Genomic DNA, 19,074 nt, shown 5'->3' with positions numbered 1-19,074 from the left:
AAATAACATTTAATTCTCAAATTTGTACTAATATACACACTAATTTAAACTAATCATAATACTTTCATAAACTAAAAGTAAATTAGTCCTTTTTCATTAACATGTTCATTACACTAATTAATCCCACTAAAAAAGTGCAGTGTCACACTAGAGCACCTGCACCACTCATCATAACAAATGCTTCATATTAAGCCACACCTCCCTCTTTCTCTTCTAGGCTGTTTAGCATCCCTGCTTCAATTCTGCTGAGCCTGGCTGTTAGCATCACTGCTCTAATTCTGATTAACCTGGCTGTTAGCATCGATGCTAATTTCACTCCAGATTTTCAGAGCCTGGCTGCTGTGTCTGTTTGCATCTCTTTTCCAATTCTGCTGAGCCTGGCTGTTAGCATCGATGCTAATCTGGCTGTCTGTTAGCATCACTGCTCTAATGCTGACCCTGACTGCTAGCATTGCGGCCTTATCATTCTAAACCTCCAACAACTGTATCCATGTCTATTAGCATTGTGGCTAACCTGTTTTTTTTTTTGGTACTGATATTTTACACAGTATATAACATAACAAAGTTTAACCTGAGAGGGCGCTGCAGAGGCAGAAATTTCCACAATAAAAGTGTTTTTGAAGTTAAGGAATTTTTTTATAAAATTTAGCTATTAATAAAAAAATATGGTTTTGGGTTTAGTGTTTTTTTTTTAATAGCTCATCTTTACAATGTAGATCGGTAGTTTGACGCCACTTCATAAGAAGTAAAAAAGAAAAGTTCCTGTGCAAAAGTTTTGACACTTTAGAGGATGTTGTAACACCTTCTTTGGCTGACAGTCACGGCTTCCTGATGCTCTTGTAGTTCTTGTAGTTGTAATTTCCGACTCTTCTTTGCAGAATTGCTTCCATTTCTGAGACTATTTATGGGTTGTCTTGCAGGCAAAGCTTTTAGGCCTCAGTTTATGTCCGTGGTTGAACCACAATCCCCATTTTTGTTGGAGCCAAATGTGCTCTGATGTTAGTGGATTGCTATTCCAGAGGCGCAGCTACCTGGACATACTGTGTCTAGTGCTTCTCAGCAGAAGAAACTTGACCTTGTTAAATAAAAAATGAATGTAAAATGCGATTATATGTATATTAGTGGTGTCAATTAAAGTACTGGTATGTACTTGTATGTTTGAGGGGAGATAAAGCCTCAAATCTCAGGACGTGTTTTTAGCATTGCACACATGCTCACAATAAGGGGATGACCATTTAAATGACCTGCGGGAAAAATATGTAATGGCCAGTGTTCAGTAATGTGTACACTGTTTCTTTAAGAGTTCCTTACGCTAAGTGCGCAGATGTGTTTAGCTATGTATGTTGATAGCGTAGAGATCCACAGTGCTTTGGTGCTGCATTAGCACATGTATGAACTAATAAACAAGTAAGTGGAAAAACGCCAGAGCGACTCGGTGTGATCTATCTCTAAGTCTGAACCGAGACCAGGCAGATTATGGACGAAGTTGGGAGCAAACTTAGTGGCGTAATTAACTTAAATAAAAATAATAATAATAATAACGTGTTACTGATTTCTGATTAATCGCATGCTTTAACGCTTTAACGTTTACAGCCCTAATTAATAACGAACAAAACCAGGAGGTTTGAACCCCTGCTCGTGCAGCTTTGCCATCAAGCTGCTGGCGCTCAGAGGGAGCACAATTGGCCCTGCTCCCTCTGGGTGGGTACAGTCGATGGCGCTCTCTCCCCACATCACTCCTAGGGTGATGTCTGCATCACAGGGCGTCTGTGAGCTGATGTATCGAAACCGAGCCTGGTGTGTTGTCAGAGTTACCACTGCTTAAGAGTTAACTGCTGCTGTTACTGGGGAAATTATTTCATTTTCCGACCTCATAACGACTTCACTGATTGTCCAAAAGTTTGTGGACACGCCTTCTCATATTGCATATTCAGCTACAATAAGTCTGACATGTGCAAATGCACACTCACACAGCTTGTCTAGTCCCTGTAGAAAAGTAGTGCCAATGCGATAAGACTCTCTGTAGCAGATAAACATGAACCTATTGACACCATCATCCCTAATGCTCCATGGATATCTGTGGTTCTGAAGCTGAAAAACAGAAAAACATGTTTTGTTGTATTTTCCCTGGTGTATCTATTCTAATCCTTCCCTCCGATTATGTTTCAGGAAACTGCTGAGTGGCTGCAGAAGCTGAAAGACGAGAGGACAGTGACTCCTCTTGGAAGCTGGTTTCAGATGGTGGCTTAGAGTGTTTCTCTAAAGAATCTAGCACCATTTGAAATCAGTGTTCTAGGGGCGGGAGAAACCTCATTCGCTGGTGTGTTACGGTACATCGCTTCAGCTTTATTTTAAAATAAAATAGGTAACACTTTCTGTAAATGTCATCTCTATAGGACTCTATAAACATATTTATAACACATTATAATGCATTTATAAGGCATTATAAACATGACTATACATATTTATTAAACTCAATTCATCATAGCCATGTTTATTATGCATCATGAACTGTGCTTATAATGCATTAATAGCTGTGTTTATAACATGTTATATGTCAATACCAAGAAACTCAGTCCCAGCTTGTAGACGTGTATCATGACTAAAACAGCTTCCAACTTATAAACACACCCTCAGTAATCCTATAAATGTATTTTATAAATATATAATCACTGATAAATTATACTTGTCTTGAATATAATATTAGTTATAGTCAATTATAATGTGTTATAACAGGGCTTTACTTAGAGCTTTGAGCTTTGTGCGCTCTAAGTAAAGTGACAGACTTTCATTGTGGGACTAGATTTTTAACGATAGATATAATCTATTTTAACATGTATATCATAAGCATAGCTTATAACGTATTATGATCACAAGTCATGATGCTTAATAAACTTGGCTATAGTGGGTTATGCATTTTTATAAATATTTATAGCCATGTTTATAAGGCCTTATGAATGTATTATAATATATTATGAACGAAGTTATAATATACGAGTCTAATAAAGGTGACATTCAAAGAAAGTGTTACCATAAAATAAATATATTGTGTGCTCCAAATATTTAATCCAGTATCCGGATGGGCCTGAGCTGCGAGACTGTGTCCTGACAGCAAGGCTGACCGATTTCTTTTGGTGTTCAGAGTCTTTTGGGGTTTCTAGCACCATTTGAAATCGGTTACAATGAAGGACAGAACTCAGCGCTGGACGGAGGAGGCGTACAGGAATCTATTGCAGTATCTGCTATTGCAGTAATAGTTCTCAACCTGTGGGCCTCGGCCCCCCGGTGGGCCACAGAGGTAATGCTTGAAGGCACTTGCCCAAAAATTGTAGTTGGTTTTAATATTCATATTTATTGTAAAAAAGTATTTTAATAGTGGTATGTGATTGTGGTTTTAAACACTTTCCAATTTTTCAAGATGCATTATTTTCAGCCTCAGTCACTGACTGACGTTCAATACAGGGTGCATTCCATAAATTAGCAAAAATCTGTCTGTCTGTCTGTCTGTCTGTCTGTCTGTCTATCTATCGTATCTGGAGTTAAAAAACAATAAAGAAATTAGTCAGAATTAAGCTCACTCAAATACTCAATAGGCAGGCAGGCTGATGGGTGGATGGATGGATGGATGAATTGATGGGTAAATGGATGGATGGGTGGATGAATGAATGGATAGATTGATAGGAATGGATGGATGGATGAATAAATGGATAAATTTATGGGTAAATGGATGGATGGGTGGATGAATGAATGGATGGATGGATGGATGGATGAATAAATGGATAAATTCATGGGTACATGGATGGATGGATGAATAAATGGATAATTTTATGGGTAAATGGATGGATGGAATTATAGATTAATTTATTGATGGGTAGATGGATGGGTGGATTGATGGGTAAATGGATTGACTGATTGATTGATGGATGGATGGATGGATGGATGAATGGATGGATGGATGGATGGATGGATGAACATATGGATGGATGGATGATTGATGGATTGATGATTAGATAGATAGATAGATAAATGATACTGTTATTGTCATTGTTAAAATATTGTGATAAAATCACATAAATCTCTTGTTAAATGTAAAATAACATTGAAAATATTAAATAAATAAATACACACAGATATCAAAAGTTAAAGACCTTTATTTTTTTCATTATATCACCATGAGTCATAATTTTACAAGAAATGTCTGTTTATAATCAGAGATATTTACATTATTATGAAGTTTAGTAAAGTGTGTTTAAGCTAGAAAATGGATTTATTTTATACATATTTATATATATACAAACATCTGCTATATCCTCACATCCATCCAAGGTTCCACCCAGGTTCCACAGAGATGACTGGATACACTCTTGTTTATTCCTGTGAAACAAAAACAGGCCCATCATTTGCATTCACATTAATTGACCATTGGTTGTTGCCTCTGGGCATACTCAGACCTGTTTAAGTTGTGAGGTGTTATCATGGGAGTGAGACTGAACAATGGACAGGAAACGTGCTCATGGCAAGGCGACGTGAATTAAGGAAGTTGACCCATTAGAGACTTTATTAATAAATAGAGACCAGCCACTGGATGAAATATGATAATAAAACAAAGTCCCACCAATTAACAAAAAAGAGCCAATCAGCTTGCTGTTTACACTGCGAGTGAAGAGGAGGAGGGTAGCATGTTAGTGGAGAAAGGTATCGTCAATGAGGAGATCTGCGCAAGTGCAGCAGCCAGAACATGCTAAAAAATCTGTGGGCTTTTCGGGGCAGTTTTAAAGCCAAACACTATTTTATCAGTGATTTACATAAAAAATATGTTGTTGAAATGGTAATTAGACCTTCACTGGTTTAGGGTATTTCTTCACACTCTCCCTATTCAAACATGGGACATTTTAATCATATATCACAGAAGGCTATTATTACCACCATAGAATTACCACCCAGTGCAGTGGACAGGGTGGAAATGATGGTGACCGGCAGCATCTGGCTAGAGTTGTCCATGTGGAACAGACCCTGAAGCAACTTTGCAGGAGATCCCACTCTCATATCCCACAGGTCAGTCTATGTGATGTGGCAAAAGTCACGGGACACAATGCTAGTACTCGTTTCTGTTCCAATGACTTGTTGCATGTACAGTACCAGTCAATTTTTTGTTTAATTATTATTATTATTATTATTATTATTATTATTATTATTTTTATTATTATTATTATTTTAAGTAAACAACAAAAGTGTTAAACAAACCAGAATATGTTTTATATTTTAGATTCTTCAAAGTAGCACCTCATGCTTAGAAGACAGTTTTGCACATCTTGGCTGGATTTTCTCACTCTGGAATTCAGGCGTTCAGTTAACAGCTGTGCTGAACTCGTGAAGAGTTAATAATTACTTGAATTTGTTTGTCTCTTAATGTAAAGTTTGGGAGCATCAGTTGTAAAGAGGTAGAGAAACAGGTATACAGTGAATAGCTCTATTTATTTAAGTAATGTTCTAATCCATATTATGAGAAGCAAGAACTACTTAATTAAGTAAAGAAAAAATACTTTTAGAAATAAAGGTCAGGAAATGGATCCTTAGGTGCAGTCGCAAGGACCATCAAAACATTGAAACTGATGAAACTGGCACTCATCAGTTACGAGCCTCAAGTAAACATAACCCCAGATATAAGGACCTAAATGCTTCACATTTATGAGTATTTTGGTTTGTTTAACACTTTTAAGTTACTACATAATTCCTTATATGTTTCTTCATAGTCTGGAAGACTTCAGTATTAGTTTACAATATAGGAACTTTTAACTGGTACTGTATATTTATATTAATCCTCAATATAAGCAAAGACCATTGAAACAGATCCAGATATCCGTTTTTATTAGGTGCTGATATAAAACACTAAATACTCACATTTAAGCTGCAGCTATAGGTCACTTCCAAGTACTTATGGACACCATGGCACGGGTCTGAGAACACATGGTTGGAGGCACTCAGCCTACAAGACTTCTTACCGTTGCACCTGCATTCAGAAACAACAACAGAGAGGATACAGCACTGTCATATTGAATATTTTAATATTTATAATTAATACATGATTAATTATTCTAAAATGTTCAGTACGATGTATCATGTTTGGTCATTCTTATTCTTAATATTGATCTTGTATTAATTACAGGTGACATTATTCAGCCAATCAGATCTGGACATTACAGTTAATTGTTACAGTTAAGTTCATATATTATAATTTAACCATTTAAGTTCTATTCTTCATCTCAACAGTACAAGAAATGATAGTCTGAGTAGATTGGTGACTGTAGATATACGTTTTGAGTGTAATACAGTGTTCCAGTAATACAGTGTTTACAGTGTTCCAGTTTGCCCACCTGGAGCGCAGACTGAAGGTCTGGGGGAAGTAGCAGTCGGATGTGGTTGCTAGTTTATGGGGGCAGGTGGTCCGATCCCTCCGCCCGTAGTTGGCATGATGGATGAAAATCACTCCACTGTCTTTTTTTTTTTACAGAAAAAACAGGAAATATAAGTAAGTAAATATGTATTATTTATGTGTTACACAAAATAAAGTTGTGTTCAATAAAAAAAATATATGAATTAATGCTGAACACTTGATGTTTTGGTTTGTTAAACCCAATTATATTATATTATATCTATAATTATACAACAGTTAGTTCCGACCTCACAGTCTGATTGGTTGAGAAGTGTTTTAGCCATGTTGATATTTTTTTACATTACATTACATTACATTTGGCAGACGCTTTTGTCCAAAGCGACTTACAATAGTCAAGTACAATGTAAAATAAGTTTAAAGGTAAAACATCTTTGGATAGGGATAAAAGGAGGTCAAAGGGGAATAATAGGATAGAGGAGTGAAGGAGGGGAAGAAGGAAATGAGGTTAGAAGTAGTTAGTGTGTTCGAGGTGTTAAGAGAGTAAGTGCTCTTTGAAGAGCTCTGTCTTCAGGAGTTTCTTAAAGATAGCGAGAGATTCTCCTGATCTGGTAGTAGAAGGTAGTTTGTTCCACCATTGGGGAACTCTGTATGAGAACAGTCTGGATTGCTTTGTGTGAGTGTTTGGCAAAGCGAGGCGACGTTCATTGGAGGAGCGCAGCGGCCGGGAGGTAGCGTAAGCCTTCAGGAGCGAGTGCAGGTAGGAAGGAGCCTGTTCTGTCATCACCTTGTAGGCGATTGTAAGAGCTTTGAATTTGATGCGAGCATCAACTGGTAGCCAATGGAGCTCAATGAGCAGCGGGGTGACATGTGCCCGTTTTGGCTGGTTGAAGACCAGACGTGCTGCTGCGTTCTGGATCATCTGGAGTGGTTTTACTACACAGTTAGCAGGGCATAGCAGGGCATTGCAGTAGTCGAGGCGTGAGATGACGACCGCTTGCACCAGGAGTTGGGTGGCCTGTTGCGTCAAGAACGGTCTAATTTTTTGGATGTTATAGAGCGCAAAGCGGCAGGACCGAGCAACTGAGGCCACATGGTGCGTGAAGGAGAGTTGGTCATCAACCAGAACACCCAGGTTCCTTTGTCGGTGAAAGAGAGAGAGAGTCGATACTTATAGAGAAGTTGTGTTGAAAAGATGGTTTTGCTGGTATAACCAGAAGTTCAGTCTTTGAGAGATTTAATTGAAGGTGATGCTCCTTCATCCATGAGGATATGTCAGAGAGACACTGCTGTATCCGTGCAGAGATTGAGTGATCTTCAGGTGAGAACGACAGGTATAGCTGGGTGTCATCCGCAAAGCAATGGTAGGAAAATCCGTGTGAGCGGACAACCTGACCAAGAGAGGTGGTGTATATGGAGAAGAGAAGGGGTCCCAGTACCGAACCTTGGGGAACCCCAGTGGATAAGGAGCGGGCTGAGGACAGCTGTCCTTGCCACGACACCTTGAACGAGTGCCCAGTGAGGTATGATCTGAACCATGACAGCACATTGTCTGAGATCCCCATGTTTGAGAGTATAGTTAGGAGGAAGCAATGGTTGACTGTGTCAAATGCGGCCGAGAGGTCCAGCAGAATGAGCACTGAGGACTGACCTGCAGCTCTGGCAGTTTTCAACGCTTCAGTCACAGACAACAGAGCCGTCTCGGTAGAGTGTCCTTTTTTGAACCCAGATTGGTTCTGGTCCAGAAGGTCATTCTGGGAGAGGAAGCCAGAGACCTGATTTAGAACTGCTCTTTCTAGTGTTTTAGAGAGAAAGGGTAGCAGTGAGACCGGTCTGTAGTTGTCAATCTGGGCGGGGTTGAGAGAAGGCTTTTTAAGCAGTGGTGTCGGGAATACACCAGAAGTTAAAGAGGCATTGATCGTGTGAGTGATAGCCGGAATGATTGCAGGCGCGATAGTTTGCAGTAGGTTTGAAGGAATTGGGTCAAGCGGACACGTAGTAGGACGGCTACGTGTTAGGAGAGCCAGTGTCTCGTTCTCAGTGAGAGGAGTGAACGAGGAGAAAGCAACGCCTTCGGTGGAGGGACACCGGGCAGTAGAGGATGTAGTAGGACTGCTACATTGTGCATCAGTAAACTGGTTGCTGATGGCCGCCACTTTGCCAGCAAAGAATGAGGCAAGTGTTTCAGCCGTAAGGCATGTAGCCGGAGGAGGAGGCGGAGGGTTATTTGTGATAACATCACAGCCTTCTCACACTAAACCTGTATCACTCCGCCGACACGTTGCCGAGTAACGGCGTATATATACACAGGACAGTTTTGAATCACCACCGGCGTCAGCAGCAGCGTTAGCTTAGCACAGGCTAGCGCTCAACCACGGCACGCTCGCCCACAGCGCTGGCTCGTCTTTTGTGGAAAAAAGGGAAAGAAAATCGCTCGGCTAATGCCGTCTGACAGCCAGAACGCTAACTTAACCAGCCAGGCTAGGCTAAGCTAAGCTAAGTTAATGCTGAGCTAAAGCAAGCTACGCTAACCTAACCACAGTCCAGCCGGATAGCTAAAACCAACACCACCCAGCAAAACAAGCAGAAATGCTCAAAAAATGTGCAGCTTTCACCCGAAGACGACTCCACAGAGCAGAAGAGGAGAGTATCAGCGTTTTTTTTACGGTCCTAACGTTACCATCTTCACTTATTCACAATTTTGATTTTAAGCTAACTTTCGTGGTGTTAGTCTGTATGAACCATACACCGTTTTGTAGTTAAGTTTCAGTTCTGTTACAGTTGTTGTGGAACTACTTTTTGTTGGAAGGCTCAGTCCATATTAAAGCATATTCATTCTTAATTTCTTAAAGTTCTTTGTTTTATTTATTTTTTTATTCATTTTGTAAAAAAAAAAAAGCAATAGTATAAAAGCAATAGAACACTCAAGGTCGTGTGTTATCACATCACGACCAAATCACAGCCGTGACTCCCTCTTGTATTCTATTGCTTAAATATATATTTATATTTAAAAAAATGTATTGCTTTTTTATGTAAGTAAAAAAAGGTCGAAAGTGTATACAGTATTGTGCAAATGTTTTAGGCACCTGTTTGAATTTTTTGCAAAGAAAAAGCTTCTTATCTGTGAAGTAAGTGTTTATTAGCTCAGTAAAACACTAACATTACAGCATTAATAGAGTTATTTCCAGTTCTCATCATATTAATCAACACCTGGTTTGGTAAGTTGGTAAATGTGGTAAATCAGGTGAGCTGCTGACGGAACTGAACATATCTTTATACACATGCTGGCTGAGGAGCATCCAGGAGAAACCTGGAATCTCTACACTTTGTTTTTTAGCTTGGTTCAGAGGATATAACATACTTATAGTTAAAAATGAGAATTCCTTGTTATGTTTTACTGTATGTATGTTTATTTTGCATCTGTTTAAATCATATGTGGTGCTTTTTTTGCTGAGATAAATGGATTAGTGTAATTTGCTTTGGTGCCTAATAATATATATATATATATATATATATATATATATATATATATATATATATATATATATATATATATATATAAAATTCTATATATTTATTTTGATACAGTATGATTTGAAGGCTGTAGCCCATGTCCAGAGTCCAGATGAGACGTGTGCCTCACAGCAGATTCACAGCAGAACTGCACTCTATTATTCTCTTTTATTATTGTGCGATGGTGAAGGTGAAAGAAATAATATGTGAAATGACTCATACATACCACAGCTTATTTCACCCTCCGCGTATTCACAGATCACGCTCCGCTCTGGATTTATATGGAGGGAAAAAGAAAAAAAAAACTGAATGAATTCATATATATTTTAAACTGAATTACTGAAATGAAGTATCTTGTACTGATTTTTTTAATGATATTCTAATATTTTTGAGATGCACTAGTATATACTAGTATATAATTATATATATTATACTGATCAGTTCTGTGCTTTAGGAGGGACTCACTGTATGGAAGGCATTGATACGCAAAATCCAGGTATTTCCAAGTTCCAATACAGGGATCAGAGAAGACTGCGTTTACCACAGGAACAGAACAGCTCCGCCGTCCATTACATCTAATACACACACACACACACACACACACGCAAACACATATGATGTAATGTAATGTAATATGATATATTTTAGCATTGCAGTATTACACAGACATGAAGCACAGTAGATTTTGTAGTTTTTATCATTTATATATTGGTGCATTATGCTGGAAAATGCAGATGGGAGCAGATCAGTATACATATATATGACCCTTCTATTAATCAGTATATTGATTTAAGAAAAAATATAAACAGTATAGTATAATTTATTTTATATATGTGTATATTGTATTTAAAATCTTAATTTAACTTGATAAAGGTAGAATTTAGGACTAAGACTACCTTTTTATTTATTAATTATTATTATGTATTAAGGAGAGTTTATTAATGGTCATAAGGTTATTAGGTTATAAATACTGTACAAATTATGAATATGCATGCTGAAAATGTCAAAATAAACAGTATAGAATGTTAAATATTTTTTCTATTTAATCTATGTAGATTAATAGATTACTAGATTACGCCTATGAACAAATATGGTAATGCAACAGGTTTAATGCTGACTGATGAAAAAAGTAAAGCTATGAATAAGATATGTCACTATTATACTGGCCACGCATTTATAAGCTAATTAGAAACCATTAAAAAAACATTTTACAAACCATTTATAAACACTAATTTATGAATTTGTAATCGTAAAAATTGTACAAGTAGTACAAACATGCTAAATATCACCACAGGCACTGTAACCGAAGTTCTCCATGTGTTTCTCCGCCACATACAGGTAGGGCTGCCACGATTAGTCGACTAGTCACGATTATGTCGCCTATTAAAATAGTTGACGACTAATTTAATAGTCGATTAGTCGTTTTTTTTTTTTTTTTCTTTGTTTTTCTCTCCAAACTGCTGCGACTGCCTTTCTGTCCTGGACGCACATGCGCAGTAGTGGAAACCGGGGTAGGTAGTGGACGACATCTCAGGACATTATACAGACAGGCTCTGGTTTCATGGCTACCCCGCTACAGAACTCAAAAGTGTGGGATCACCAAGAAAATAAAAGTGAAACGCGTGCAATGCAATATCTGCAATGAAGAACTTGCCTTCCTCGGCAGCACAACCGAGATGCACGAGCACCTGAAAAGGAGGCATGTTGTGGCTGATTAAATGACGAAGAAGCTAAATTGCTATTTAGCTGCTAAAATTAGCATAAACAGAGTGTTAACTTAGTACTTAACTTACTCATCTTGATAGCTTTAAAACAGAGGTCACTAATAGGCGGACCGCGATCCGGATCCAGACCCAGACGTTGTCACAAATGCCGTCCCAAACCGATAAACTACAGAGAAGGATTTCATTCTGACAGTGGCTTCTGTTTTCAGTGCTTTTCGGTGCAGTAAACTCACAGATCAGTCATGTGTGGTGTAAAATCACCAAACGCTCTCCTCTGCCAATCAGATCTGTGCAGACCGCTGCCCTGTGTACGGTAATGTACACAATATCTGGACAGAGAGGCATTTTTTATTAATATACTTTTTTTTCATAATAGTTCAAACAACCTCATGGTTGAGATGTTTCATAAATGCCAGTGCCTTATCCTTATTTTACACAGTTGTTTACACTTTATGCTAAACAGTAAAATAATTGTCTGTTACAACAAGCTGCATATTTCATTAAAGGTTTAATGAACTATGATTTTAATTGTTTTTATTTTTAGTTAGCATATAGCTGAAATCTAATGTTGGTTGTATAATAGCAGCTGCATTCTATTGTGATAAACTGTGTTTTATATTCAATTAACGTATGATCCGATTAGTCGACTAATCATAAAAAATAATCGGTGATTAGTCGACTATAAAAATAATCGTTTGTGGCAGCCCTACATACAGGTAACCTAGCAACGATGCAGCGCTTACAAGCCAAACATCACAGCTACAAACAGAGCAGTAATGGAACTTTTTTTTACTTTTTAAAGTTTTTATAACCAAACAGATCATATTTTCTCCTCCTCTTCAACTCAAAGTTTATAGTGTATATATATATATATATATATATATATATATATATATATATATATATATATATATATATATATATACACTATAATAAACACTATAACTAGAAATGAGCCTCACCTGTCTGACATGACTTTAAGAGATCTTTCGCTGAAACAGTGCACGTTCGCAACCCCATGGGCCGGTGCTCCGTCCGAGCAGGTGGTTCTGTCCGTACGCCCGTAATTCGCACTGTAGACTTTTATATAGCCATAATCTGTCAGAGAGAACAACAGCTAGATTTGTTATTATTCGTTTAAATCACTGACAGTGTTATAAATGTGGAGGATGGGGTGAATCCTTACCGCAGGAGAGATAAGCAGAGTGTGTCTCGCACGTCAGGTATCTCCTCGCTGCTAGAACTGAAGCTGCTTCAGCATCTCCTGTAAAATAAATGTTGATGGAAAAGCAGACATGACTCTTTAGGATGTGTCTGCTTTAAAGAAAAAAGAAGAGCAATTAAAAACAAAAGAAAAGCTGTAAATCTTCTGCTCCTTACCATAAAACGTCAGAAACAGCAACAGCATCCCTGCACATCAAAAAAAAAAGAATAAATAAATAAATAAATAAATATACTCCAGTGTGTATGACTTATACGTCATGCAGGGAATTAGTGACATTACGATACATTATACCACAGAGGCAAGGCGTTTTATGAGTGCCATTATCAGCCGGTAATGCACTGTAACTGAAGTTCTCCATGTATTACTCCGCCACATACAAGTAACATAGCAACGATGCAGCGCTTACAAGCCAAACAGCACAGCTACAAACAGAGCAGCAATGGAACTATTTTAACTCGCGGAGTGTTTATAACCAAACGGATCATATTTTCTTGTCCTCTTTAACTCAAAATCTTCCATTAAACAGCATTAATGGAACTGTGATATAATCACAATCATAGTTTAGTTACCCAGACAGGGATTAAATCTAGTCCCAGCCTATATTTTCATTTCTACTGAAAATCAATTAAATCAAATCTATTAAATTACTGTGTAGTCCAAGACTAGCCTTAATAAATGTTTAGTTTTATAAATAATATTGGTATATTTTACAGTAAAATATGAAAGCTGCTAATTCTTAATAAACTGAGTTTTTTGGATTTTGGAGTTTTTTGGAGTTACAACAATAAACGTTACAGAACATTTTATATTGAAAACTGCATTTGAAAATCTCTAATCTTACCAGTACAAAGAAATGATACAGTTTAATTTGCAGTATAAAACATTATTTATTTATTTATTTATTTCATTTTTATGTAAACACAACATTACAACAACTTCAAAGTCCAGAAGGTAGATTACTTTCTATTTATTTTGAAATTTGGATTCAATCTTATAATTAATTGTCTTTCTTTCTTTCTCTCAATCTCTCTCTCTCTCTCTCTCTCTCTCTCTCTCTCTCTCTCTCTCTCATACACACACACACACACACACACACACACACACACACACACACAGTAGAAGTTGTTTGTCTGGGCAGTCTGAAAGTTTTCCCAGTACAATAAAATGTTAGTGCTCTTTCTCTCTCTCATTTTGTGTCTTTCTGATCTATCTCTTTCTGCTCAATCTTTCTGTTTTTGATCAATATCTCTCTTTCTGCTCTATATCTCTCTTTCTGCTCTCTATCTCTCCCTCTCTTTGTATGTCTTTCTGCTCGTTCTTTTGCACAATCTCTGTTTTTGATCAATATCTCTCTTTCTGCTGACTTTGTCTTTCTGCTCTATCTCTCTCTCTCTCTTTAAGTCTTTCTGCTCTATCTCTTTCTGCTCTTTCTCACTCTCTTTATGTCTCTCTGCTCTATCTCTCTGTTTTTGTTCAATATCTTTCTTTCTGCTCTCTCTCTCTTTATTTAAGTCTTTCTGCAAGAAACAAATCTAAATATAAACAAAATCCCACTGTTTTAATCATATTTAATTATTTTATTTTACATTGAATATTAAATTTAAAAAATAAGTTCTAGTGTTAAGAAGAAAATATTGCGATTTATATTTTATTTTTTCTACATTAATCGACAGCCTTAATTCTAATATTAAAATCTATATACAAAACCTTTGAATGTATGAATAAATGTATACTCACAGGTTGTGCTGCTGGCAGTGTGTGTCTGCATGGTGAAGGAGTGTGTGTATGGATGGGGAAGTCAGATATATTTACAGTAACTTATATAGAGAGAGTTCCTGCATGTTTTTTTTTTTATCTCAAGACCAATATATCCTGAGGCCTCTTAAAAATTAACCTCTGAATTGATTACTTATTAAAGAATCTCACACTCTGAGCTCACGTGTGGAGTTCACTAATTATACATCACTGTAACACTGATAGAACACTCATGGATGTGTTATATATACAGCTCTGGAAAAAAAATAAGAGCCCACTTAAAAATAGTTAGTTTTCTTTGATTTTAACAAATTTAATATATATGGAAAATAATCAAGAGGAAGATGGATGATCACAAGCCATCAAACCAAACTGAACTGATTGAATTATTTCACCAGGAGTGCAGGCATAAAGTTACACAAAAGCAGTGTGTAAGACTGGTGGAGGAGAACATGCCAAGATGCTTGAAACTGTGATTTAAAACCAGGATTATTCCACCAAATATTGATTTCTGAACTCTTAAAACTTTATGAATATGAACTGGTTTTCTTTGCATTATTTGAGGTCTGAAAGCTCTGTTTTGTTATTTCAGCCATTTCTCATATATATTAATGGTGCAGAAAGATGCTACAATTATATTTTAACACATATACATAATAAAATATAAAAGCTGCTTCTACTGATTTGTGAATGAACTGATTTAATGACTTTAATCGTTTAGGTAATTTATGTTTGACCTGTAGCTACATAATATTTCTTATATTTCTGTATTGATTGCTTTATTTATTTCATAGAATATTTCAGTGCTTATAGCACAGGTGCAAATGTTTTTTTGTTTGTTTGTTGAGATTGGTTCATGTGGTATTTTACTGTGCATTGCAATTACTTTAAAAAACTATAAAATATTAAAAAACAAAAAATAAATAGTGTAAATAGTGACGGTATCCTGTTACCATGGTCATGCGGTTACTATAGTTACTTGTAAACAGGAGAAATGGCGACAGGAGCTGCAGGTGAAGATTATCATTATTTAAGCGAAATTTCCTGTATTTATATATTTCACCAGTGTATCTAAGTTTATGTGAGTGTGTATGTGTTCTGAGTGTGTGTGTTCTGAGTGTGTGTGTGTTCTGAGAGTGTGTGTGTGTGTGTAGCTCAGTGTGGTTGTGTGACTGTTCTAATTTAGGCTGTGACCGAAATGGCTCCCTATTTACTAGTTAGGGCACTATTGAGTATGTCAGCCATTTTTCTTTGAGTGTCCGAATCTTAAGGGGGGATTCGAACGTGATTTTGAGGGCACTAAAAACTCCCATAACGCATCATGATTTATATTAGACTTCGCTGCTTACTAAGCGAGCTGAATGTGTCCCAAAATGCATTGCTACTAAGCAACTGACAGCCGAAGAAACGGAGCGGACAGCGAGCCACCAGGGTTGCCAGATTGTTACAGTGGGATTCAGATAAAACCAATTCACAGGGTAAAACATGTTTCAGATCCACAAATTTACTGAGAAAACCACCCAAACAGCTGATATTCGTCATACTAACAATATTACAGGGTTTATTCCAACATGATCTTAACTAAAATATCATAAATATCTTAAATATCACTGATTACAAAGAATTATATTTAAATGAGTTTATCTGCATATTTGTATTATGTGTTTTGTGCCTTGTATCATTGGACACACGACACAAAAATGTAGAAACAGTGCATAAAAACAACCTTGCAAGCAATAAAATAAAGAAATAACTTACTCACACATAATAACGAACATAAACACTTCAACAACTTCAAATTTCCGTCAGCAGGACTAAAAGCTCTGTCTCTGCAGTGTTAGATATCTAACTATAACACCGCCAAGTTAAATTTCCAAACTCTTTACATTTGGTAGTTTTGTTCACCTGTCAAATCACAGCATTTCCTCCAGACAATTTCAGATACAACTCGACATTTGGCATGATACCACCCAATCTGGCAACAGAGCGAGCCGGTGTACGCTGCTATTTTTAAGACTTCATGTAGTTCAGTAATGTGAGGATCATCTTTTAAACAGCGTGAATATAACAAGCAGATAATTAACTTCATGATCAGCTCAGAGCTTCACTATCTTTAATTCAGAGCTCAGTTCAGTGTGTTTATGGAGTTTTAAACACGGCTCAAACCCCTCACCTGTGTGTGTTTATGCGACCGGTGCTGGCGCATGATAATGATGAGTTAGTGTCCGAATTCACTCCAGTTTTACCACTAATTAGTGAACTTATTAGTATCTCCCTACATAGCGCAATACTAATGAGGGAGTAGGGAGCCATTTCGGTCACAGCCTTACACTACAGATGATTATCCGGGTTACTATAATCAGACTAATCCGCCCGTTCTTTCCGGTATCCCCGCAGCTCCCCGGATGTTGGGGTTCGGCAGCATTCAGGACCGGGGGCTCGTGCCGTCAGCCCGCGCTGTGTCGGCGCGCGCGGCCACCGAGCTCCGGCTCGGCCCGGGAAGCTACGAGAACCACGCGGTAAGATCACGGACTAGCCACGCGCTGTGTTTACACTTCCGCAGACCCCGCCCTCTGCGCCACGATTGGCTGATACGAGATAAGCTTTGAATTTACAGCCAATCCTTGATCAGTGTGCAAACAATTTTCAGCTTGCCAGCAGTATAGAGTTTTTTTTTTTTTTGTGACGCTATTATATATAAATAAATAAAGAAAGAAAGAAAGGCTTAAATAAACACTAACACACACACACATCAGTGTGTAGTCTTGTCAACAAGGGCTACATCCCTTCGGTATTTAGTTAATGCGCAAAATTTGCTTTTTTTTTGTTATTATTATTCTCCTAATGTGAATTAATTTCACTTATTCAGGGAAGTACATTTATTTAACATCCCTTAATACATTACTCAAAAAGTACATATTTTCTGTAGGTTCTTAGCATCATTTATTTGCATAAGGGGTGGGTGTACTCCAAATTTCACTCACCATCAGTGGGTAGTCTTGCCCACCAAGCCTAGCTTTCCTTGGGGATTCAGTTTTCTTGTATAAAATGATATGATATGGCATTTAAATTTTATGTGACGGGAAAATCTGTTTGTAGAAGGCAAGTAGTAAGAGTTTATTGTCTACTATGTAACAAAAATAGAGGCTCTTTTACTTTTTCCTATTTTTTCTCCTAAATTATCCCACCTGTTTAACTGCTTGACACCATCTCTTTTCAAACTTCAAACTCGGAGGAAAGTGCAGAAACTCGGTTTTGATACATCAGCTCACAGACGCACAGTGCTGATCGACATCACCCTAGGAGTGATGAGGGGGAAGAGCGCCATCTACTGTACCCACCCAGAGAGAGCAAGGCCAATTGTGCTCTCTTAGGGCTCCAGCAGCTGGTGGCAAGCTGCATGACCAGGATTCGAACAAGCAATCTCCTGATCATAGTGGCAGTGCTTTAGATTGCTTGACCACTCAGAGTCCTTGGAGGTCTTTTTAAAATAAGTAATACTTTTCAAGTGACTAAAAAGAAATATAAAAAAAGGATGAAACTGGTATTCCTCCCTCTCATTTCTCTTTTGAGTATTAACTGAATAGACAAGACCACACACTGATGGTGAGATAATAGTGAGGCCACGCCTATTATGCACATAAACAATGCCAGGAATGAATAGGGAAGTGCTAAAAATATAGAGTGAACTTTGAGTACAGATTGTTACCTCAGATCTTTTTTGAGTAAATTCTAAAAAAGTTTTTTTTTTTGCAGTGTATGCTAAACTGCTGTTTTGTTTTTTTGTGGGATTTTTCATGCATTTTGGCTCATTTTGAAACACATTCTTGCAGAAAACTGTGGTAGAAATCTGGCAACTTCAAGCTTGGTCTGTTTCTATCAGCTGTTATGCCTGTTATGGAGCGTGACCTGGGTGTTGATAAGGAATCGGCTTTCCTGTAACATGGTTCATAAACAGAACACATTGCTCAATATAACCATAACCACAGTCACGCTTACCACAATGTGTTTATGTTGAGAAAAACAACTAGGCGGGGCTAATGGTTAAAAAACCCTCCTGATTTTTGCTGACTCCACCCTCAGCTCAAAATTAAAAAAGGCTGAAAAATGGGAGGAGTAGTTTGGGCGGGGCACTGGGTGATGTATGGGTTTAGAGGCAGGCCAGGGTAGGAGGGAAAGCTTGGCTGAGCTGCCAGATGAGACGCAGATGGTTGGATGTCAGCAGGGGGGCGGTATGATTGATTGATAGATACATTTGCATATTGTGATGTGTCTGCATACCAAAGTACATGTACACATCATCCTCACCAATGGCACAGTTGAACCTGAAAGAAAATTAGAAATGACTACAATAAAAGCATTTTTTAAAGGTTAGGAAAAGTTTTAAACAATTAAATGTTTTATTACTTTAAAGGAACACATTTCAGCTATGAATAGAAGAAAAAAAAAAAAAATATATATATATA

At 37.4% G+C, this 19,074-nt stretch overlaps 2 protein-coding genes across 4 annotated transcripts in view; one reads left to right on the top strand and one right to left on the bottom strand.

Annotated features, from left to right (window-relative positions):
* si:ch211-66i15.4 (uncharacterized protein LOC560315 homolog) overlaps positions 1-19,074 on the top strand; it is a 50,935-nt gene that overhangs the window by 28,991 nt on the left and 2,870 nt on the right. The window contains exons 1-2 of one of the 2 annotated variants that reach the window (XM_007258791.4): positions 15,536-15,621; positions 17,006-17,127. In XM_007258791.4, the coding sequence (XP_007258853.2) occupies positions 15,603-15,621; positions 17,006-17,127 (141 nt within the window). In that variant the 5' untranslated portion in view covers positions 15,536-15,602. Of the gene's footprint in view, positions 1-15,535; positions 15,622-17,005; positions 17,128-19,074 lie in introns of those variants that run through there. The other variant, XM_015608250.3, reaches the window with a different exon arrangement.
* si:ch211-66i15.5 (L-rhamnose-binding lectin CSL2) lies at positions 4,136-17,008 on the bottom strand. Of its 2 annotated transcripts, none has more exons than XM_049462831.1 (9): positions 16,782-17,008; positions 13,009-13,038; positions 12,815-12,892; positions 12,591-12,726; positions 10,370-10,479; positions 10,131-10,175; positions 6,375-6,495; positions 5,902-6,010; positions 4,136-4,374 (listed from the first exon to the last, which is right to left on the bottom strand). In XM_049462831.1, exons 2-9 carry the CDS (start codon positions 13,034-13,036, stop codon positions 4,369-4,371), a joined length of 633 nt encoding a protein of 210 aa, XP_049318788.1. In that variant the 5' UTR covers positions 13,037-13,038; positions 16,782-17,008; the 3' UTR covers positions 4,136-4,368. The 2 variants fall into 2 exon arrangements, with proteins under 2 accessions (XP_049318788.1, XP_007258852.3); XM_007258790.3 differs by lacking the exon at positions 16,782-17,008 and adding an exon at positions 14,591-14,700.

Source organism: Astyanax mexicanus, chromosome 13 (assembly GCF_023375975.1).
Source record: "Astyanax mexicanus isolate ESR-SI-001 chromosome 13, AstMex3_surface, whole genome shotgun sequence".
NCBI classification, from domain to species: domain Eukaryota; kingdom Metazoa; phylum Chordata; class Actinopteri; order Characiformes; family Acestrorhamphidae; genus Astyanax; species Astyanax mexicanus.
This window is presented reverse-complemented; position numbering and strand designations above follow the sequence as displayed.

Excerpts from the sequence above, each read along its gene's own strand:
- si:ch211-66i15.5 (XM_007258790.3), bottom strand. The coding sequence starts at position 14,621 with ATGCAGACACACACTGCCAGCAGCACAACCT. Across the intron at positions 12,893-13,008 it reads GCTGTTTCTGACGTTTTATG|GAGATGCTGAAGCAGCTTCA; the intron begins GTAAGGAGCAGA and ends TTTATTTTACAG. Across the intron at positions 12,727-12,814 it reads CTCTGCTTATCTCTCCTGCG|ATTATGGCTATATAAAAGTC; the intron begins GTAAGGATTCAC and ends TCTCTCTGACAG.